Source organism: Dryobates pubescens, chromosome 11, assembly GCF_014839835.1.
Source record: "Dryobates pubescens isolate bDryPub1 chromosome 11, bDryPub1.pri, whole genome shotgun sequence".
Taxonomy (NCBI): domain Eukaryota; kingdom Metazoa; phylum Chordata; class Aves; order Piciformes; family Picidae; genus Dryobates; species Dryobates pubescens.
The window spans coordinates 6872696-6895982 of record NC_071622.1 but is presented as its reverse complement, the minus strand read 5'-3'; the positions used below and the strand labels follow the sequence as shown (position 1 = coordinate 6895982).

The 23287-nt window shown below is 53.3% G+C and overlaps 1 protein-coding gene across 2 annotated transcripts; it reads right to left on the bottom strand.

Moving 5' to 3' along the window:
• Nucleotides 1–8537: 8537 nt before the first annotated feature.
• Nucleotides 8538–21509, bottom strand: SMIM44 (small integral membrane protein 44). 2 transcript variants are annotated; one of them, XM_054165440.1, is made up of 3 exons: nt 20680–21509; nt 19511–20257; nt 8538–8920 (listed from the first exon to the last, which is right to left on the bottom strand). In XM_054165440.1, exons 2-3 carry the CDS (start codon nt 19986–19988, stop codon nt 8745–8747), a joined length of 654 nt encoding a protein of 217 aa, XP_054021415.1. In that variant the 5' UTR covers nt 19989–20257; nt 20680–21509; the 3' UTR covers nt 8538–8744. The 2 variants fall into 2 exon arrangements, with proteins under 2 accessions (XP_054021415.1, XP_054021414.1); XM_054165439.1 differs by having other exon boundaries at nt 19511–21509.
• Nucleotides 21510–23287: the final 1778 nt, after the last annotated feature.

Here is a 23287-nt window from a genome sequence, read left to right as displayed (position 1 = left end):
TCAGGTAGCAGAGCAAGTCTGCTGGGAGCAAGGATGCTGGTGAGACTGGATCTCTGGGAGATACTGAGCTCAGCTGTCTCCAACTACAAATGGCAGCTTCACCCTTCCTGCCTCAAATTTCCTGGGAAGGTCTTTCTAGGACTTTGCCAGCCCCATTAGTTGTGCTGGGGTCTCCATTTGCTTCCCTCGTTCTGCAGCTGTAGCTTTGGCTCCTGGCGCCTTCTCCACCCAGGACGTGCCGTGGGTCTGGGTGTAGGACAGAGATTTCTCCAGCCCAGGCTGGGGCGGGAGCAGCAGCAGCAGCAGCTCTGATTTCAGGCTGTTGGGATTTGCTCCTGGGTGGGTCCCTTTAAAAGCACTGGAGCCAGCACTCATGCAAACATCAGCCTTTCCAAAGCAAACGCAAGCAGCTTATCCAGCCCTGCCATCCATCCCGGCCTCAGCATCCGTTCCGGCTCCCGGCTTTGAAACTGTGAGCTTTTGCAGATGGAAGAGGTGGATGCTGGAGCCAGCAAGCCTCAGCAGGATTTCCCCATTTTCTGCTGGGCTTAGGCAAAAAACCAAAATTAAGTGAAGAAGCCTTAGGAACAAAACACCCATTCCTCTCCCAAACCCAGACCCCGGCGATCGGATCGCTCTGTACTGCGGCAGACGAGCCTTTGCTGAGGATCCCCTGGGCATGGGCATTTCAGCTGAGCTTACAGGAGCCTACATTTTTCACAGCCCCAAAATCTGGGACTCTCCCAAATCCCAGTCCTTGGAGCTGGAGGGATGGATGAGACATCCAGTTTTCCTGCCATCACCTGCCCTGTCTCGGCTGCCTGGGTTAGGGGTCGCCCACCTCCGGGCTTTGCCGAGGCGCATGCAGAGCCACCGTGCCCCCAACCAGCCCCGGGGGAACACGCTGGTGACCTCCTTTCTGCACTGCACCCACGGGTGGGAAATGGCCTGCAACGCAGATCTGCAGCCTATCCTTGCAGCTGCTGGGGGAGGAGTGGTCTGTCTGGCCCTGCCTGTTGCTGCCCTTGAGCTGTTCTTGGGCTGTTCCGTGCTGGTAGCAGGTAAGGGGGAAAAAAAAGCAAATAAAGCAGGCAGGATTGCAGCTGGTGCCAGAAACCATGCACCTCTCTTACAATGAAAACACCAGCAAGCCTCTTTCTTCTTTTTTTTTTTTAAAGATACAGAGATTAGACTGCCTTTATGAGGCAGTAAAACACTTCAATAGCTCCCCTTGCTAGTTATTAAAAAGTCCCCTGGGCTTTCCCCTCCCCGTGTGCAGCTCAGCTCTAAAAGGGCCTGTCCCCTGAGCACTGCAGCCACTTAAGCAATTTATGTTCCTTCCTATGGGGAGGCAGTGTGAAAATAACCTTTTCCCAGGGGGGAAGAGGCTGGCCTCCATGGTCAGAAGGAAGGGGGCATCCAGACCTTCTGCCAGCCACTGTGGCCTTTGGTCTGGCAGCTTTGTGACCCCATAACAGCCCAGTGGCCTCACTGGCATGGGCTGGATCACTGTGGGGTGTCCTGGAGAGCAGGTATAGGGCATGTGTAGATGCAGCCTGCAGGGCTGTATCCTGGCACGATCACCCTCCTTGGTGCTGGCAGCTGGGGTGATGCTCACTGTTGTCCCTGGAGCCATTCCCTGTGCATTGTTCAGGGATCAGGTGCTGGGAGGCAAACTGTGTATTGGGGCTGCTCTAACATGGGGCCAGCTTGTCTCAGACCTCCCTGCCATAGTGTTTCCTCTGGCACCTGATGCTCAGAGGTGACAAAATAAGAAAAGGTCTGGATGAAGTAAGCCCAGCCCAGGGCTGACTGTGTCCTGTCTGCCTGTTTCCCCACTCTGAGCACAGGCTGCTGTGCAGTGTGACCTGCCTGTGAATCAGACTCCTCCAGAGAAAGTTTTCAGCCAGAGCAGTGCAATGAAATGGCCCAGTAACACCAGTGGCAGTGGAGGGATGTCTCCCACCCCAGCCTCTGGAGAAATAGCAGATCCATGCACACCGTAGTTCTCTGTAAGCCTTGCTGGGGAGCATCACTATAAGCAGAACCTTGGGCTTGCACTGCCTGGCCTGCTGGGGCAGGAGAGGCCAACAGATTGGGCAGAAAGGGCTGGTCATGCCCCCAAGCCTCAGTGTGCCCTTTTTTTGGCAGCTGAGATGGTTTCTTGGGAAAGGCTGAAGTGTTGGTTCTGGTTGGAGCAAAGTGGTGATCCCCGGGGAGAGCCCAGTGATGCTGAAACCACCTCCAGTTCAGGATGGCATTCAGTCTTTGTCCTGGGGGACCTGGCATACAGGCTGGCCCCATCATTCAGCTGTGCTTTGGCCCCCAGCTCTCACTCAGCCTGCTCCCCATGCCCTGCTCAGAACCTCCCCAGTATGGGGTTAAATCAGCCTGGGGGAGGGTTCCTGTGTCCTGAGTTTCCATCTATTGTTCAGCTTTTGCTTCCCATTGCCCTAGAGTTACAGGTCTCTGAAGGCAGAAACCTCCTACAGGTGTTGTGCCAGGAGGCAGCTGAGAAGGGAGAGATGTCACCCAGTGTCCACCTCCCAAGGTGTGGTCTTGCAGCATGTGCTCAACCTCTGCTGCACGCCGGAGAAGTCACACTGGAGCAGGGAATGCTCCACCTGCCCAGGGCAGCTCAGTCGGGCAGTCAATCTCATGGTCACCTCCTGCCTCCTCCCTCCTGGGGGACCCCCTTCAGCTCCCCCCTGAGAAGGTTCCCCCAGCCCCAGTCTGCTCTTGTCAGGGGCTCACTGACTCTTAGGCTGGTGAACGTGGGGACAAACCTGGAACGTGAGCCAGTAGCAAACAGCCTTTGGGAACCACCTCCCCAGGCTGTTACCTGCCTGGCCTGGCAGCGGGCCAGGCCTTTGCTTTGGACACTAATCCTCTGGCTTTAGAGCTTCCTGGCACGCTTTGGGAGTGGAAAACAAGCGTGACTGCTCAAGGACTTGTGGGTGTGTGGGCATGGGTGGGTAACTACAACACCCTCGGGGCTTTGTCCCCTTCCCGTGCCTGCCTTCCAGCCCTTCCAGGGTGCCAGGAGGAAGTGGTGGCACAGCAATTCCCTTCCTCCTCCCTAGGGGGTGGGCACCCACCCTGGCCCATCAGAGTTCCTGATGTGCCACCTTTTCCTTCCCACTTCTGTGACTCACCACTTGGCAAGGGTTTCCCCCACCCTGCGTGCAGGGGTGGGATCTGTGGACATCCCCACTCAGTGCCACCCCAAGGGTGACACCACAAGCTGCATGCACCCAGGAGAAGGCTGTGCTCCTGCCTCCTGGTCCTGCTTCAGTCCCCAGCAGGGAGAAATAGACAAATCTGAATTGCTCTTCTGAGAAATTAATCTGCTTTTACCATCTTAGAGCAGCCTGAGCCAGAAGAAACCCTCTGGGGTGGGTTTATTTTGATGTGGTTTTGTTTGCCTTGGGTTGGTTGGTTTGTTTGTTTTCCCTAGACAGTGTTTAAAGTGTTTAAAGTGTGTCACCAAGAGGGTGTGGTGGACAGGGTCCAAGCCTGCAGGAGTGGGACAGTGATGCAGGCAGGGTCAGAATGGTTTCAGTCAGGATTCTCCATGCTGCCCTCTCCTGTGAGACCCCCTGGTCCTGGGGGGCTGGAGAAAACTGCGTCTGCAGCAGGCAGTGAAACAGAAATGGTAAAAGGTTAAAAGTTGTGTTGGTTCACCCTGTGGGTGTGCAGAGTCAGGAGGGATTTTGGCTGCAGAGAAGTAAAAGTGGAGCTGCTTAAAGAAGTCACATGGCAGCCAGGAGGGACATTGCCTGGCCAGGGCTGATGGTCTTGCTGCACGGCCACCTCTCAGGGCATTGTCAAGATACATCCTCACTGAGGACACAGTGGAGATGAGTGGGGAGCAGCATCAGAGAGGGATGTCCCCTGCCAGCTGCAGCGCTGGCTGTCCTCCACACATGGTTGTGGTGGGGTAGTGGGTAGAGCCACAGCACTGGCCACCAGGGGAGGAACAGGAGGTGGAATATACTTCTAGCAGGCACTCCCACCCCACCCCGTCCCTTCTTCTCAGTCCCCTTCATGCCCAGAGATGAAACCTGTGTGGCTCAAATGCCATCCCTGGTTTTACAAGCACAGGCTGGGTGAGGGAAGCCAGCATCCCAGCACCAGAACCACACAGATAGAACACTGAAGCTCACATCCTGGGGGTTACACCCAGGTGTGGAGCTTAGCTTCATCAGCTACCCTGCAAAGGGCTCTGCTCCTGTACTGCAGGGCCAGGAAAGCTCTGCCTCCTTCCTTCTCCCTCTCTGCCTCAGTTTCCCTGTTGTCAAAGTTGGGGGAGATTAGAAAGGAATGACCCCCCCCAGCTTCCCTCAGCACCTCCTGCTCTCAGGGACTTTCTCATGATTGTGCAGTAGGCTTGGTTCCATCTCCATGAGCCTCAGAGCAGAATGGGGATGCTGGGCATTTGCTCTGGTGCTTGTTCATGCAGCTCTGTCTGTCCCTGGCAGAGTGCTGCGAGTGGGAGGTGAGTGCAACACTCACTGCCCTCCAATGCCTTCTGCAAAGGGCTTTTGATCCCAGAACCAGCCCCAGCCAGGATCTGTGCCCTGGGAGAGAGGTGATGCCGGAAACCAAAGGTGTTTAAAGCAGTTTTGGGGCAGCAGCCCCCATTGGGGAAGCTCAGTCCTTGGCCTCAGGAAGGGAGGGCACATGTGATGTGAGCACTGGGAATTACAGCTACTATAAAAAGCAGCAGCATCTCTCACTCTGGCTCCCTAAGGCGCTTAGGAGAGGAAAGAGGGACTTAAAGAGCAACCTCCTGCTTGGAAGAGGTGCTGGGAGCAGTCGGAGCAGCCTGATACTCTCATTAGCCCCCTGCCCCCTTGGCACCCCCTAAAGCTCTCTTGGGTAAAGCAGCCTCAGCACCTCTCCGAATGAAGCTTCTCCTTGGGCCTCTGATATTGGATGGCCAGGCCCTAGTCCCTGGCTCAGAGGATGTGGGGGAAAAGGAAAGGGCTGGTGGGGACAGCCCAGAGCAGGAGTCCTGGTGGGTGAGGAGAGCAGATGAGGTTGCTGTACTATTTTTACTCGCCTCCTTTCCCATCCCTGCAGCCTTGCTCATCCACATTGTCCTGTCCTGGCACTTCACTTTAGAGGTCCTCTGAGGGTGCTGTAGCCAGCTGCAGGAGTGGGTGGCTGGACTAAAAGCCACTGATTTCTTGGAAGGACAGGAGCTGCTTTCAGCCAAAAGCCACCCTGGGCCTCCAGCGTCTGGAGGCAAAGTGGCTTCATGGCTTCTCAGGACTCTGACAGGCTCTCAAGTGTCCTCAGAGCAAAACACAAATGTAGTGCCTGGTGACATGTTTGGGGACAAATCAGATGGAAGGCAGGTGCCAGATGATGGCAAGGATGCAGGGATGGTGGAATGTGAAGGAAGGTGGTGTGGGAAACCGCTGTCTTCTGCTGTTTCCCCCCAGCACGTGGCAGGTTCCAGCGGGGTCAGTAGAAAAAGCAGCTACAGCTATGGGATCCTGCACAGCTCCAGTGCCAGCCTGGTTCCTGGCACTGACCAGGCATGACCCTGCAGCTCAGGAGGATGGTCAATGGTTTCCCTCCCCAGGAACACTGCCATAACATTACCTAGGGGCTTGGTCAATCTGGGGGATGGACACAGCACCAAGACCCCTTGGTGCTTTGCATCCCTGCAAGAGAGGGGCTTCAAAGGGAAGTTCTGTCCCAGGAGGCTGAGGAGGAGAGTGGGCTGAATGCACTGTCTCACCAGGTCCTTACCAGCCTTCAGCAGCCTGGTGAACCCCAGCGCAGGTGGCCACAGGAGGGAGCTTGGTTCCTTTCTTCTCCTGCTTGAAGGACAGTGGCCCGGAGTGGGTGACAGCCACGCTGGCCCTGAGTGTGAGCTGCTGCGTGGTATAGGAGATCCAACCATATTATGTAGCACCCAAGATGACTCACGAAGGGAGCAAGAACCCAGCTGGAGTGGAGGTGGCAGCCTCCACCCTCAGGGAAGATCCCACCTTCTCTCCAGCAGCTGGTGGGCATTGCATTCCCAATGCAGAGGAGCCGCTGGGGCTGTTGTTGCAGCCACAGGCTGACCATTCATGCCCTGTGAGTGGCATGTCCCCACGGCAGGGGACACTGAAAACAGTGCCAGACACGTTGTCTCATCATCCCCCTCCAGCAGTGGCCAGGAGGACCTGGATGACCCCAATGTCCAGCCTCTAGATGTTAAAGGGGCAGGGCAGCAAGGAGAACAGCCCTGCTTCCCCATAAAATCTCCTGAATCTCCTGTCCCCCAGGAGCCTGGACCTTCCCATTTTCCCCACCCCACAGCCAGTCCCGGCACTGCAGCCCGCTCCCAGGGGCCAACAGACCTGGGCTCACTCCCCAGCATCTGCCTGAGCTGCCATGGCATTGCTGCCTGGCTCCCCTTGATAGTCCCAGTGCAGGAGCCGGCTGGCAGCTCCCAGAGCAGCCACTTTTCAAACCCAGGGCCAAAGAAAGGAATAAAAATACGGTGGCAGCTATGGTGTGTTTGACTGGAAATGGGAGATTACTGGGGGGGGAGGTTTGCTTGCTGACAAGCTGACAAAGCCCCAGGTGACACTGCTGGTAATGGCTCTTATTAAAAGCCATCAGAGCAGGAGGTTGAAACCACATCCATTTTTCCTAACCACTTTCAGAAGGGGAAAATGGTGCTCTGGCCCCTGCTATTAGGGGTGTGCAGGCTACACTGGGCTGGGCAAGGCAGGGCTTGTCTCCCTGAATGCAGAGACAAAAGCCCTGAGCACTTGCCTGTTCCTGGGGTGGATGCTCTAGACCATCAATATAGCCTTTCTTCTTTTTTTTTTAAGTCCAGGAAAGATGTGGAGGTCAAAGGGATCTTCATAAGGAAGAGGCACTGGGACCAAGTTCATTCATAGAATGACAGAATGGTAGGGGCTGGAAGGGACCTGTGGAGATCATCTAGACCAACTCCCCTGCCGAAGCAGGATCACCTAGGGCAGGCCACACAGGAACACATCCAGGTGGGTTTTGAAAGTCTCAAGAGAAGGAGACTCCACAGCCTCTCTGGGCAGTGTTCCATCATGCTCACAGTAAAGAAGGTTTTCCTCATGTTGAGGTGGAGCTTCCTGTGTTCCAGCTCATACCTGTTGCCCCTCATCTGATCACAGGGGACCACTGAAAAGACACTGTCCCCTTCTTGACAGCCACCCTTCAGATGTTTATAAACATTAATATGATCCCCTCTTGCTCTCCAAGTTAAACAGACCCAGGTCTCTCAGCCTTTCTTCATAAGACAGATGTTTTAGTCCCTTAATCATCCTTGTGGCCCTCCATTGGACTCTCCCTACTGCTTCCCTCTCTCTCTCTCAAAATGGGGAGCCCAGAACTGGACACAGTACTCCAGATGGCAGGGCAGAGTAGAGGGGGAGAAGAACCTCCCTTGCCTGGCTGGACACACTCTTCCTAATGCAGCCCAGGATAACATTAGCCTTCTTGGCCACAAGGGCACATTGTTGTCCCCTCCCTGGTCCTGGCATCTCCACTCTGCTGTGCAGAGACATGATGAATCCTGGTATAAAACCCCAAGCCAAGAAAAGCAGCCCTTAAAATATCAGTGAAACTATCATGATGCTTCTTTGCCCACTTGGTTTGGAAGCTCACCCCCACACACCTTGACTGTTCCCTAAGTCCTTTAAAAAGGGGGGAGCAGGGATCTGCCTTTGGGTGGCAGGAAGAAAGAAGGGCAGTTTGGGGTGTTAGTGCCCTGGCAGAGAACAGGAAGGCACCCAGCCAGATGAGGAGGCCTCTCTCCTCCATCAGTTCACGCACATGCTGCTGACCCCAGTGCAGAGCCAGCACCCCACAATGGTGGCAGTTAGTTTGGGGGTGATGAGGGAGATGGCCATGCTGAGATGAATCTGAGGGATGCAGTCACAGAGGGGCTGGTTTGCCCCACTAACAGTTGGAGTTTCCTGCAAGTGGCTCTCTGCCCTCTCCTCCAGCAGCTTGCCTCAGGGAACGGGGGTGTGCTGTGTGCCAGCATAGCTGCTGCTGCTCAGGAAATGCTGGGTGGAGGGAAGGCGGTGTTCCCGGCCTAGCCATGGGCATGGGGGAGGAAGGCTTCCTGGGGAGATGGGGCTGACACCCCGCTGTTCCACAGCTACAGGATGCACGTGATGAAATGGGCTGCCGGGGGAGGAGTGATGGCCTGGGCAGGTCATCAATGTACCGAGCTGAATTTAACCCCTAGTAGCTTTTCAGTGCCTTTTAGCAGCCCCTGGCTCAGGCTGCTGCCCCAACTCCTTGCTGAGCCCTGGATCTGTCTCCAGCAATGCAGACACCCCCATTTCTCCCATGGCCTCTTTGTCTCCTTTGCCCTTGTCACCACCCCACCCCCACGCCAAAGGACTGCCCAGCTGCTGTCTGGCTCATTGCTCTCGTGAGCTTTGTTTGGTGGGTGTATTTTGCATTTGCTTTTTGTGGTGGGTTATTTTTTTTTGCTATTCACAGGGAAGAAGGGAAGGTCATGAACCCATGGGCAGGACTGACACGTCCAGGAAAAGGGGTGATGCCGCCCAGCCTGGCAAGGTCCTTAGAGGTTGGCAAAACCAGGGCAAGAAGGGCTTTTCTCTGTGGCGCCGGCTCTGCCCATCCTTTCCTCTCACTGCTCAGTCCTGCAAGGTGGCTTCTGTGCCATCCTGCTGCTCCACCCCGCTGCTCTGTCCTGCCTGGCCCGGCCACCACACTGGTCACGTCTGTTGCGGCAGGTGGCAGGTCTCGCTGATGGAAATGACCACATCCTGCGGCTGGCGATCCCGACGCCGCGGCACCTCGGGCATCTCGCTCATCTCGTTGACGCTGTTGCTGATGCAGTTGACATCGCTCTTGTTGCTGTTGTCATCGGGGCTGGGGCCAAAGATCCAGTCTGGAGAGGGGGAAAAAGCACAAAACCAGCCCCTGGTTACCTCTGGCTGTTTCCCAGAGTCAGAGCTGATTTGGAAATCACCATCCCTCGCTACATCCTACCCCTCGCTCTGGGTGTTCCTCCCCCCAGGAAGGTCCCTTGTCCACCTCTGCTCCTTCAACCCCCTCAGTTTCTGTGGTACCAAGATCTCTGCTCTTCCCAGCTCTGGGGTGGTTTTCAGACTGCTGGTTTCTGGAAGCCCTCCTTGCTTAGGCAAAGGAAATCACCCTGCTAATCCCCAAAATGAAAATGAAGTGTCTCTGAAGCAAAGTGTGCATCTGGGCTCTCTGGCAACGGATTTCCTACAGTGAATTTTTGCTGTCAGAAGCAGAGGGGATGATTAAATAACCATGTGACATCCAAACGGGGCTGGAGGCATGGCTGGGCTCATGGCTTATCTCCTACAGGATTGTATCACAGCCATGCTAAGGTTTCAAATCCTCCATGGACTGCTTCAGGGCTGGACTTCTGGCAGCTACCAGAGCTCCAGGACATGCCTCTGAGCTGATCCAGGCACTCTCACAACCTTGGGGGTGACTGATCACCCTCCTAAATATAGTGGTGGCTGCTTGACGATGGTGTGACTGACACATGCCCTGCGGCACGAGGGGCTGTGGCTCAGGGGAGGCAGGTGGTGCTGCTTCCAAAAATCCCTGAAAAGCCCCCAAACCCCAACTTGTCCATTTGGGCTGTGAGAGGTCATCCCAAGCTGTGATGGAGAGGAACCAGCAAGGTGTAAACCAAACTGGGGAGATCCCAGTGAGGGCAGAGGAGCCCTTGGGGCCAGGTAGGTTCTGTCAGCAGTGGGCAGTGGAGCACCAGGACCCCTCTGCTTCAGCCCTGCCCCAAAATAAAGAGGAGATCACTATTAGGAGGCAGGCAAAAGGACCAGCCTTATTTAGAATCATAGAATCAATAAGGTTGGAAAAGACCTCAAATATCATCAAGTCCAACCTGTCACCACAGACCTCATGACTGCTAAACCATGGCACCAAGTGCCACATCCAATCCCATTTTGAACACCTCCAGGGACGGTGACTCCACCACATCCCTGGGCAGCCCATTCCAATGACCACTAATTCTCTCTGTGAAGAACTTTCTCCTCATCTCAAGCCTAAATTTCCCCTGGCACAGTTTGAGAGTGTGTCCTCTTGTTCTGGTGCTGGTTGCCTGGAAGAAGAGACCAATCCCCTCCTGGCTACAACCTGCCTTGAGGTAGATGTGGACAGCAATAAGGTCACCCCTGAGCCTCCTCTTCTCCAGGCTAAACAACCCCAGCTCCCTCAGCCTCTCCTCATAGGGCTTGTGCTCTAGACCTCTCCCCAGCCTCATTGCCCTTCTCTGGACATGTTCAAGAGTCTCAAAGTCCTTCTTAAATTGAGGGGCCAAGAACTGGACACAGTACTCAAAGTGCCATGGTTTAGTCATGAGGTCTGTGGTGACAGGTTGGACTCGACGATCTCTGAGGTCTCTTCCAACCTTGGTGATTCTGTGTAGCCCAACCAGTGCTGAGTACAGGAGCAGAAGGACTTCCCTGCTCCTGCTGGCCACACTATTTCTGATGATGATTTCATTGTTTCAGAGGGAATTTTGTTTGTTTGTTTGTGTGGTTGTTGTTGTCAGTGGAGTGCTCTCAGGAAAGCACATTTCCCTCCTTTGTGGCAGAGGCCTTTGCGTTTCAGCTCTTCGGTGGAGGAGGCTGGCTGGAGAACTCCTCCTCCTCTGCCCGGCCAGAGAAACGCAATCACAGTTAGACACTGTGTGAAAAAAACTTGTGCTGCAAAAGCAAGGCTGAATGATGGCAAGTGCCAGGCCAGGATCCTAGATGTGAAGAGAGATGAAGATCTAATTTCATGGGCCACCAGTGGTGTGCAGGCATTGCTGCAGACGCGAAAACAGAGATGGGAGCGACCGGTGGTCCTCCCTGTGCTCGGGGTGTGCACCACAGGCCTTTTGTTGGAAAGCTCCAAAGCCTCTCTTCCTTTTTTTGAAGAAAACCCAAAAGTCTGGTTATTTTTAGAATGCAAAATTGACTTTTTTTTTTCTCCAGACTGAAGCCATTTGGCCACACCATCCTCAGCTGCATGGTGTATGGCTTTCAGGGTGATGCTCACGCTGTGGAGCCAGGGCAAGTTTCCAGCCCTGCCATGGAGGCCAGGCAGGGGAGCAGAGCAGGGTTGTGCTCTGCTGCTGGCATTGGCTGGCTGGATATGGGTGCAGATTCCAAGGAGAAGAGAGCTCCCACTGTGCTGTGCAGATGATGTATCCTGAAAGTGACTGTTTTTTCTTGGGTTTCTAACTTTTTTCCCCCCACACCTTCATAACCACACCAGTGGGGTCTGCCTATTGTGCAATGGGAAGGGCAGAAGAAGAACCACCACAGCCCCCACAACTACTACAGTGGTGGAAAGAGTGATTGGGGAACTTGGCAGAGACATGGTCTGAAGGCTTTAGGGGAGCCCTGGATCTGCCCCGAGTCCCAACCAGGGCATTCAGCTTTCATTTGCATGGTTCACTGGAGCCTGGGCTCCCCATTACAACCTTTCCCCAGGGAAATCAGCCAAGCCTGGAAGGCTCATTTAGGTCTTTTTCCCTTTATAGCCTCCATTTTGCTTGGATTTACTGGGTTTAGACCAAAGCCAAACACGCCACTGGCTGCTTCCCAGTCTGGCTGTGCAGCCCAGGCTGGGTCCATGCCAGCTGGGCCTCCCTCTCCTACCTCCAAGACCTCCCAGGCTCGAACCAGCCCCCGCACAGCTGCTTGGTGTGAGGAGGAGCCAGAAGGCAATGACAAGATTGTCTCCTACAAACACTGTTAAAGGCCTTGGCTTGCTTCCCTTGACATCAGCTGTAAAAGTCCAGTGGGAGCAGAGGCTGGTCTGGCAGGGAAGGTGGGGAATAACCTGTAGGAAAAGAGGTGACAGGTCTCCAGATATCCCAGCAGCCATGGAGTGAGGGTTGCTGCATGCATTGGGAAGCGAAGAGCACAGCTCTGCGTGCCTGTGAGCAAGAAGAAGTGGCCAAGTGATGAGCTCCTGGTGACATCTGCAGGCAGCAGAAGCAGCAAGACCTGGACACAGCACCATGCTGAGGCAGAAATACAGAGGAGGGGTGCTCTGGGAAGGTGCCAGGGGGCTCAGCAAAAGCCATTTCCACAGGAAAAGGGTCACGGTGCAGTCACCAGCGGGGATGTCCAGGGAAGGTGGCTTGTGTGAGGCTGCCACAATCTAATTCCTGGGTAAGAGCAGGCTGGATTGTATGTGCTAATCTGAATTGCTGCTTCCCTGGGAATTATTTCTGGAGCCTGCTGGATCTAATTACCCGGTAATCTGCAGGAAGATGTAATTAGGCTGTCATTAGAGGGTATTTACTGCGATGCCTTTATGATTTGACTGTGTAAGTAAGGAGTGAAGTAATTACACAATTACACGTTATTTGTGGCCATTTATGGCCTGTAACTTCAGTGTGTTGCCATGTGTGGAAGAGATGAGCGAGGCCCCATGGAGCTGGCAGAAGATCTCCCGCCAGCAGGACCCTGAAGCACTAACCACAAAAATGTCATCATCCTCGTCTCCCCTGACAGCTGCTGCTGGTTGGTTCTGTCCCAGCCCTTGCACCCTGCTCCCCAGCTTCTTCCTCCAGCTCCTCTCAGCCTGTGGCTGAGAAACTGGGATCCTCCAGCATCTCCCATGGAATGTCCAGGGAGAGATGAGGGGAAGACGACAGGAGAGCTGCACATCTTTGGCCCCAGTGGGATTAAACATTGGTTTTATGTAGAAGGTTGTTTTCAGGAGATGAGATACACAGCCTCCTGTTGTGCACAAGCATGCATTAGGAACCTTGGATTATGAACCCTGTGGGGTTGTGTAATCACCTAATGGAGGGTGTGAGGGGCTGGGAGCTGAGGAATGGTGGTGACCAGCTGAGGGTAGCATCACAATAGGTATTTCTTTCTCCATCCATTACATCCGGCACAAGGGTCTGCGTGAGCAACAGAAATTGACACAACAGCCACCAAGAGGAAAATTAAATCCTCTTTTGGAGCAAAGTCTGCATTTGGGTTCATCCAGGCTACATCCAGAAGGCAAGCAGTCAAACTGCAGGCAGTGAACCTGGGACACACAAGGGCAAAGCTGTGGTGAGTGGGGGCCCCATGGTGCACTCCCGGGGCAGTGGCACTCCTGCTTTGGAGATAACAAAAAGTAGTATTTGCCTCTACCCAGCCCCTGGAAGAAGCTCATAACACATGCTGCAAAATCAGGGCATGCACATGGGCATGTATGAATGCCTCAGATAAAAGAGAGAGACAAAGCAGCTTTGTCGGCCATGCTAGGGCTTCAGCATCTAACTCAGAGACACTTCTCCCTGCTCGCTGGGCAGTGCTGAGGCTCAGCACGACTGCTGAGGTCTTGCAGGGTGAAAGATGAGGTGGAAAGTACTGAAATGGGGTGAGATCAATACTGAGAAATTGATCCAAAGCAGCTGGGGAGAGGAGATAGGGTAGACTGGGTAAACCAGAAGCATCTCTCCCTGAACAGCCAAGTGACATGGCACAAAGCACCCCGGCACCTCCCTGGCTCTGCCCTGGTCGTCAAGAGCATCCCTGGAGGAGGACTCTTGGCATCTGCTGTGTTATTTGAGGCATAAAACCACTGTATGGGGCTGCCCAGATTTCACAGTGTGTTTTACCACTCCTCATACCAGCAGCATGAGGGACAGTCCGTCATCGGTGCCCTTACAGTGCAGGCATCAGGGAGCAGCCTCCTGCTGCCTTTGTGCACAAGTGGCACAGGGATGCTCTATGTCCAGTCTCATCCCAGTAGGGTATCCAGCTCCCCTGCATTCACTGGGGACAGGGTGGAATGTCCACGAGGCACTTCAGCCACGGGAAAAGAGATGGTCCTAACAGAAGAAGAGAGGGAGGTGGGAGAAAGGGCTGGAATTTAAATGCAACTTGATCAGTGAGACATTCACACTCCCCGCAGAGATGGAAACAAGCAACGGAAGAGGAAACATGCTAGATGAACAAGCAACCTCGTGCTCTAGTTTATTTGCTTTAAATGGAACTGGGTGTGAAAACAGCTGCTAAAAAAGCCCTTTCCCTAGCAGCAGGAGCAGAAGCACCTCTTTTATTGAAACAGGTCCCAACCCAGCAATATCCTCATGCTCTGCAGCAAGGCAAGACCAGCTCTGGCCAAAGCATTCCTGATAGACACAAGTTCAAGGGCATTCATCAACGTGTTGGACACGATGCAGCAGTCACAGCTGGACATCGTATCTGTCTCATTTGAAGGACAGACTGCTTATTCACTAGCAAAATCAGGAGATAGCTCCCAGGTTTGTTCTGCTGGAAAAATGTCTGCCTGCCTCTGGCAGTAGTCATTTGTTAGCAAGAAGTCCCCTGCTCCCCCAGGGTTCACATCTTTCTAAATTAACTTGCTGTCAGAATCTGTTCTTCCCTGTTTTCAGAAATTTCTTAGGTTAGCTGTGCTGGATGAGTTGAGGCTGCCCTGCACCCTGAGTGACACCAGCACGCTGCTTTGCTAATGGACAGGCAAGGACACTTTCTCTCTGCAGAGCTGACATTGGCATGAAGGGTGTTGTGTGAAAGTGGGGTGACACAGAGAAGGCCTTCATATAATTGTGGTATTCTCTTGGAAATAACCTCTCTGCAACAGTATAACACTGGACCAAGCCTGCATTCTTTCCCCAGTCCCATCTGCCAGGTAACACTGCCTTTCCAGAGAGTGGGTCCCAGAGTGATGATGACTCAGGTGTGGTAGGTGGGAGGCAGGGATGCTCTGGGGTGTCATTAGTTTTTCTCTCTCTATCCTCCAGCCTTAGGTGTTCACTGCAGAGGCAGATCAAAGATGGCCAGAGGGTAAGGAACCATGCTTGGCAAAGGGAGACCAGCACTTGCAGAGGAGTAGAAAGGCATGGTCGTTGCCCCAGGGACCTGATGCAGTCCATTGTTGGACCATGTGATGGCAGGAAAGGAAATGCTGCTGTGGGAGTGTTCATCCTCAAAGCTAGCCTAGGTTTATTCCTGGAAGTGTGTGCTAGCAGCCATCCCACTGCTTAGGCTTTGTACTTCAAAGGTTCATTGGTAAAAGCACCTGACCCAGAGTGGGGCCACCTCTGCTTGCTTTTCTCAGGGTCAGACCACTGTGGTTGCTTGTCCTGCAGCTGCAGTGATGCCAGGCTGGATGAAGAGATGGGGCATCCACTATTGTTACAGTACCTCGGAGTGGGTATTAACCTGGTGAAAGCCATCCATGGCAGTTGCTGCTAGGCATTAGCCCCCACTACAACACTGGCTAAAGAACTCCTAATGCACCACCATGCATCAAAAGGAAAACTAAAACTGGGGGGCTAGTGTCAGAGGTGGTTAGCACCAGGGTGGCCAAACAGAAGGGACCCTGACATGGTTTCTTCCCATAACTTTGTGAGGCAAATGAATCATCCTCAAAACAGAGCCTGCAAAGAAGATATAAGTCCTCTCTGACGGGCCTGAGATGCTATCTGCAATCCCTGCCACAGGCTGAATTATCCTAAGAGCCCTGTGGTTATGCGTGGGAGCAATTAAAAGCGGATCCCGAGTCCCTGCAGGATCACCCGGCAGCTATTTTCAGCAATGCTACATTCATGCCCGGTTTCTAAAGAAGCCTGAAATGTGGTGTGTGGAGATAAGGCTGAAAAATAAAAATACAGCTTGTGGGTCAAAAGAGCAAAGAGAAGAAAGACCCCGATCCAAGAATGGCTTGGCGGTTTGAGCAGTCCCAAAGCTACTGACCGGGACAGTCTCTCTGGAGCCTGCCTTGCCTTACCTCAGCTGGTCAGGGAAAGTTTCCTCAAGGTCTCCTCCAGAGATCAGCAGCGCAGAGGAGACCTTGGCTGAGCTGTGTGACACTGGCAAAGGTCTTTCCACAAAACATGGGCTCCCACACGAACTAACAGACCCTTCCCGTGTGGTTCCCGTGCGTGCAGCGAGATGCTTTCCTGGGAACCACACACGCCACTGTCTCTATGGCAACAGCTTTGTTTCCAGTCAAACTTTCCCCCCCCACACACCACCACCACGTCGTTTCCCCCCATTTTTATTATTTTTTTTTTCGTGTTTAAATAAGGGAGAGATTCAGTGAACTGCTGGGGATGGAGGAGGGAGGGCGGGCCGATTCTCAAGGATTGCAGTAATTAGGCGCTTGGTACGTTGGCGACAGGCTCGTCATTTGCCCAGCCGGCACTTCGCCGCAGCGCCGTCCCTGGCAGCTCTCCAGCGCTCGGAGTTAAGCTGCTTTCCAAATGCTTCGACCCAATTTATCTTAACTGGTAGCCAGGTCTGAGCTGTGCTCACGCAGAAGCCTTCCTCCTACCTCGCGGGGCTTGCATCTGTCCCCAAGAAGAGGCATATAACGAATGTTGGGAAAGTCACACACATGAGACTTTGCCAGCTCAGAGTAAGCAGGGAGGGAACAGAGAGAAATGAAGGTATTTTGGGCTCTCCTTGGTCAGGTGTCTCCAGGAAAAGCTGAAGAGGGGCTCTTTCAGAGCCCTCTTACTCATACCCAGGTGCTCTGGGGGATGAGGACAGGATCCCCACCCCAGCTGGGGGGGGAACTCTGCCTTCCTCCTCTTCAACAATATATCTTTCCCTCTCCTTCAATGCATCCTCCCATTTTCCACTCCTACTCGGTATCACAGCAGCATTCATCTCTCTCCAGGGATGCCTGGACAAGCTCTAATTGAATTTTTAAGAAGCGGCTGCAAGAGAGGTGACAGTGTCTTGAATACCCTTTCAGACTTTGCTGGGGAAAAGCTCAGCTGCATCCTGAGAGCTCCTCTGCCATCCCAAACCAAGCCCAGCACCCGCTTCTCATGGTCCTGGTGAGCACAGAGGGCTGTGTAACGATTTGACTGCCTCAGCTGCGTCCTACAAGCTGTTATTGAGGAGTCCAAATCATCCCTGATGTCTCCGAGTCACTATTTAAAGTAGCGATTAACTATTCACACTTTAATCTCCCCAAAACAGGCTCCAGCCCTTTGGCATCCTTATTTCCATCTCTCTCAGTATCCTCCTAAATATGATTAGCACAGAAACGCTGATAGGGGAAGTTGGAGCTGCTGCTGAGTATATAAATCCAGGCATTGTGTTAAGGCAGCTAATAGACCGGCTTCTTATTTACTGTCCCTTGGTCCCTCTGTCCTGTCCCTGAAGTCATTTTATGCAAACTCATTCAAATGAAACCTTCTCCTTAAAGGCTGCTGCTTGCCAGTGTTAACAAACATGGTCTCGCCTGCTCCCCTCAGAGGACTGGCTCATTCTAAGTGTATAAATGGTGTGAAGACGGGCCCAGAGTGCTAAGCAGGAAGAGCTGGAAGAAGCCTTCAGCACTGAAGGGTGCTGCTGGAGTTTGGGCAATGTCTTCTCCTCGGTGTGGATGAAGCAGAAGATGTCATCTGGGTTTCTGAATCTTAACTTGGGAGGAGGGATGCTCGGCTCTCTGCTCAGTTGGAAAAGGGCTTGTTCTGAAGCGGCAGAAAGCGCGCAGACCCCAGGGCTGTCCCAGCCCCTGTTCAGCACCGGGACAGCTGCGGTGCTGGTGAAAGGCTGTGAAAATCTCTCTGCAAAAGGCTTTGGGAGGGAAGGGGCACCCTGCTGACCTCGTCCCACACAGAGGCAAACCCAAAAGGTGCCCAAGGTCACCAGAGAACCTTGGTGCTGAGCTGGAAATAACATGGCAGAGTCATGGGTGCCTCTGACTTCTGTGTCTCTTGCTGCCTGGGAGGCATGACATCTATGTGGATTTTGGCCCTGTTTCACAGTGCTCACCCCAAGGGAGTGGCTTTAAGTTCTTGTATCCATGCTCTCTTGCATCAGGGACCCCAGCAACCAAGGCAGGGGTGTCTGCTCCATGGGGGCACTGCGACTGGACCAGGTCTTGCATCGGTGGAGTTTCTAACCTGCTCTGACCTGGTCCGTTGAGCATCTCAGGACAGGAGCATGTATATTTTTAGGTTCTGTCCCTGCTGCCTATCTTTATTGTGAAGGCAACGCTAAATCAGATGAGTGACAGAGCCTGGAGATGTTACAGCCTCAGCAAGCTGCCGATTAAGTGTTATATTTAACACTTTAAGACAGTATCCGTTCCCTTCCAGCTGGGACAATGAAAGACTCCTCAGCAGCAGCTCCCTGTTGTTTCCCTGGCTGAGCCTCATGTGAGACCCTTAGCACTGCTCCCTGCAAGGAGATCTGGCATTTCTTGTCCCAGATACTTCCTTCCCAAATACCCATGTCCCAGATATCTGCCAGCCCTTGCCTAGTCATGACCCCCAAGCCAAGGGACTTGGCTTGATGTCCCACCATGGGCGCTGTCCACCCTGCAGGTGCTGGCTGGAGTTTAGATTGCTGTGTATCTCCCGTGTCCCAGGACAACAGAAATAAAGGGAAATAGTGAACAAACACATGGTTTGTGCTCCAGATGAGTGTGATCTCCATCCCGCTGCAGAGATTGAGCCTGTGGGCTTCGCAGGCTGAAAGCAGGGAGTGTGCAACGGGATTTCGGCCCTTCTCCCCTTGCAGAGGACACTGGTTCCCAAAGCTTTTGGGAGGGATGGTATGCACATCTGGAGGAGCCAAGAGCTTAAATCTGTCTGTAGATCCCTCCTGGCCTCCCATCCAAGTTGGAAGACTGCCACCAGCTCACTACAGCAGGGCCCTGTCCCCTGAAAAGGACATGATGAGCTGGCTGCTGGGGTGTGGGGACCAAAAATATCAGGAATTCAGAAGGGAATTGTGCACATTTGTACTCCCTGGCACCGGCAGCCCTACAAATCATGGGGCAAACATCAAGAGTGTCACTGAGAGCTTGCCTTAATCAGCCAAGCACCTCTGCCTGTGCCTCTGCCTGCCCATGGTGGCTGAAGCCTGTGTCTTTGCGCTCTTCTCCCCAGTGAGGAGGGAGACAACAGGATGAAACGAGAGAGCTGGTGAGCCAACCCTCACTCTTTGGATTATCATTGTATAGACTTGTAGAGGCTGTGATGGTTGTGTGAAGTGCTGTAGAAGGGACCCAGACTGCTGAGCTGTGTTTCCTAGGAGTTTGTGGATTCACTGGTGTCTGACAAGGGGTTAAGCTCATATGGCAGCTTTTCATTCACAATGCACAAGCAGATTGTTATCCTGTGCTCAGGCCTCTGTTGTAATGAAACTTTTCATTTTGGAGACCTCTGATCAGTTGAACCAGGCCAGTGAATTTTAGAATCGTTTGGGGGCACAGGCTTCTATGAGCACACATTTACACACACACATGACACACACACACAAGCCTCGTCTCTTTGGGAAGGGGACTAAACCCAAGGATTTTGTCTGGAAATCTGCTCAACACATAGCTTCTCTGGGGGAGCCCAGCACATCAGAGAGACTAACACCCTTGTAAACGTGAAAGGGTCAAGTTTTGGTCTAAATCCCACATAAAGCAAAGGAGAGAAGCCAGATGGCATCCCCAGACTCCTTTTGACCAAAAGCACACAATGCATGATGCCCACACTCACCTATAAAGTCATGAATGAGGTCCTTGATGAGATGCCCGACGATGGCGTACGCCACTGCCACCACCACCAGGGCTGCCATGAGAAGGTAGAGGACAGCCTTTGGCAGAGGAATAGCATCTCGAGGAGGAGGTTTGTACTCCTTGTAAAGCTGGTCGTTGTCTGAGTATGAGTACTGGAACAAGTGGTCCAGGCCATCTGTGAAGTTGCTGGAGTTCATGGACTGGCTGTTGGACAGGTAGTTGTCCTGCTCAGGGTCCTGGAGGACACTTACAACTGAGCTGGTGGTGGCTTCCACTTGCTGTACCAAGTTTAGAGTTTTGTTAACGCTGGGTAGGATCTGGGAGAGGAAAGTGCTCCAATCTTTGATGGCACTGATGTTACAAATAATCATAATTGCAAGGAGGAAAGAGATATCCAAGCTCGAGAGATTTAAAAGGGAGAGAAAGAAGCGAGAATTGCCGTGCTTACACCAAACCATGTACTACAAACTGGGCAGAGGTGGTCTTGCTGGGGCAGGTTTCTCATTTGCAAATTCTTACATGATCCAGTAGTGATGCATTTGTGGTATGTCAGTCCTCACTCCTGCAAGTGCCCGCAGCAGACCCCTATGGGCATGAAGTTCCTCGGGCAAAAGCAGGTGCTGGAACGATTTTGACCGATATCATTTTTGTTCCTCAGCCGTCTCTCCCTGATGCTACTCAGCGAAGAAAGATGGAGAGACAGGATCCTGTAGGTATTTTCAGTCATCTGGAAAAGAAAAATAAACTGCCTTTCTCCAGCTTCTTGTCACAGTTGAAGGTCCTTGAAGAGACAAAAATCCCTGCTTCGCTGTCCCTCAGACTCAGTCTGGGTAATGGCAGGCGCCAGGTGTGCGGTGCCGAGCCGTCACTCTCCCCCTAACGCCGTAACACTGTCCGAAGTGTTTTGCAGAGGAGAACGGTGTATTCAAACCCCACAAAGTTCAGCTGCTCCCAATGTGCAACAGAGCCGGCAGCACACAGCTCCTGGCCACGCCAGCTTGGCTTCCAGGAACTTCTTTTGCTGGCATCTCGAGATCACTACCTTTGAAAATAAAACCTTAGTCAGAGACAACGACCACGACAGCAGCCCGCTCAGCCTCCGGCGTCCGAAGGGCAGCTGAACGAGGAACGGCCGGCCTCGGATTTTACCTTAAGGACTTTTGCAAGAGAACAGATCTGCTCGCCTGATGCTTCAGCTTGTTCTATTCGGCGCTAGGCTCCCGGCAGACCTCCCCGTAAACAGCAACCGATCTGGTGCCGCTGGCTGCCATCGGCGGGGTGTGCGTGCATGCGTGTGTGTGTGTGTGCGTCGTGTGTGCACTCCTCCTCCTTCTCTTCCCTCCTGTCCCTTCACCCTCCAGCCCCGCTCGCTCTTCCCAGCCGCCCCGGCTGCCAGCAGCGAGGGGGATTAGCTGCCGAGAGCTTGGCTCCACAACTCCCGAGCGTGCCGAGGAGCCGGCGATGCGTGGCGAGAGCGTAGGCTCAGCCTCCGCCGCTGCTCCTCGGGGAGTTAATCCTTTCGATGCCAAAAGATGTGCCTTGTTCCGACCGCTGGATCTTCCTGGGGAGGTGGAGGGCAAGGTGGGGAGCGGCCGGAGCGCGCGTGTGGGTAGGCGTGGGTACACGCGTGTGCGCGGGGGCACAGCCGGCGTGTCCCAGCGGCAGCGCGGGCGCGGGGAGCGCTGCGGACAGGTCTGGGGTCCCCTCGGGAGCGACCCTCAGCTCCAGCACACCTGCGAGTGGTGAACACAGCCTTTGTGTGGGAGCTGCACCGCTGGCAAAGAGAAATCAAGTCGCGGGCGCTGCCGGGAGGAGGACGGACATCGTCAATCCCACTGCCACATCCCAGAGGAGCCGCGCTCCCCACAGCTCTTCTCCCCTCCGGTCTCCGCCTAGCAAAGTTTTAGCATTAGCGAGGTGCCCGATTTGCAGAAAGCCCAGAAGATCTGGGGCTGTGCTTCCTCTCCACCTCTCCTCCCCGCTTAGCTGTCAGTGTGAACTGGTAAGAGCCAGCCTGTCTCTAGTCACCTTGATGAGGGTTTGAAACTGCTGCGAGTTTCCTACAAACACACCTCATCTGCCTCGGCAATGAGATTTCACTGGGGTGCTGGCTTGGTTTGAAGCCACTGAAACTTATTTAAAGAGAAAGAAGAGGAAAGCTTAGAGAGGGGGAAACTGTCTTTCTATTTTTGGAGGTGAAAATATATCACAGTTCCATTTTTCACATCTTTTATTTTTTGGGGGTGTGTGTGTGTGCAGCTTCCCCGTGTAAGAAATAGCTGCCATGAAGGCAAAAAAGTCACCACACTAGGCTTGAATGCAGCCAAATGGAGCTTCTGAGAAATAATAGCAAAAGATCAACTTTTGGGGTTTGTTTTTTAGTGTTTTTTTTGTGTGTGTGTGTGTATGCTTTGTTTTGGTTTGGTTTGGTTTGGGTTTTTCCCCCTCTGTGTGTTACCAGCCAGCAGCAATCCTGCCAGCTGCCTTGGGCTTGGAAGTGTATTGAATAAAATCTTTCCCTTACAATAAAATCATCGAGGTTCAAGTAAGTGTGGGACAGATTGTACACCCCAGTAGCAAAGAAAATGGAAAGATAAAGGCTTTTCTGCCCACCTTGGTGTGCACATGGACCAAGTCCCAGTGACTTCTGATCACCAGGACCATTTTGCAGCATCTGTGATTGGTTGCAGAAACACATCTGGGCCGCTGCATGAAGACTTGTCCTGCAACAGGACGTGTCCTAGTGTCCTCTTTGCCCCACTATCATGATAAATGGGGTTGGAGCTGCTCCTCTGCTTCCAGAACCTGAAGCCACAGGGATGCTTTGAGGGCCAGGACAGGAGTCAGGAGTTTAGGGCAAATGGCCCCTCTCTCAGCCTCTGTCATGCAACACCTGCTTTTATCCTTCCAAAAGGGAAAATGTAGCAAGATTATTTTACTAAGAACTTTTCTATGTAAGGTGTGTTTTAGGCCTTATGCAGGGGAACTGCAGTGCAGTCTGGATTTGGCCTGCTCCAGAGGCACATCCTTTGGCTAGGGTCCTCCAGAGAAAACAGTCCCCAGGGTATTCCCACTGGTCCTTGGGGAGTGAAGCTACTGTGAAGCTGTATTTTCAATGCAGCTGTTTGGTGTTAGCAGTTGCCATGGCACCAGTGCACCAACCAGAGGGAAAGGGAGAGCATCTGGTCCAGGCTGAGCCATCCTTGTAGCCAGCTTTGGGTGTGATTGTCCCAGGTGGGCTCCCACCATGCTCTGTCCCTTTATTCCCAGGGGTCAAGTGGCTTGAGTCAAAGGATTTGCAAAGGTATGTGTGTATGTGTGGGGAGACTAACAGGAGGAATCAAGGGCAAAAAGGATGCTGTAGCTTTGGAGGTCTTAAAGTCCTCACCACCTTCAAGTGCTTTAGTCAGACCTGGGTCTGAGTCCCCATGGAACTGGGTCAGGGTCTCTTCCCCATGCAATGAGTCAACCCCCCCCAACAGAGGAGTTAATAGGTAGCAAGAACCAGCTGAATGAACAGCTGAACGGATTTGCAGGTGGGAGACTGCTTTCCCACCTATAACCCAGGGTGAAAAAGCCCTTTCCTGCCTGCTGTACCATCAGCCAATATTTTATTTCTCATTTGAAAACAGAGAGAGAATGTACAGAGACCTGGCTGATGTCTTATCCTCCCCACCGATTTGCAAGTGCCAGCCAGAGGATCCAGGATGCTTAGCTGCTCCTGAGCTCATGCGCCTTGCCCAGCTGGGGCTGTCTT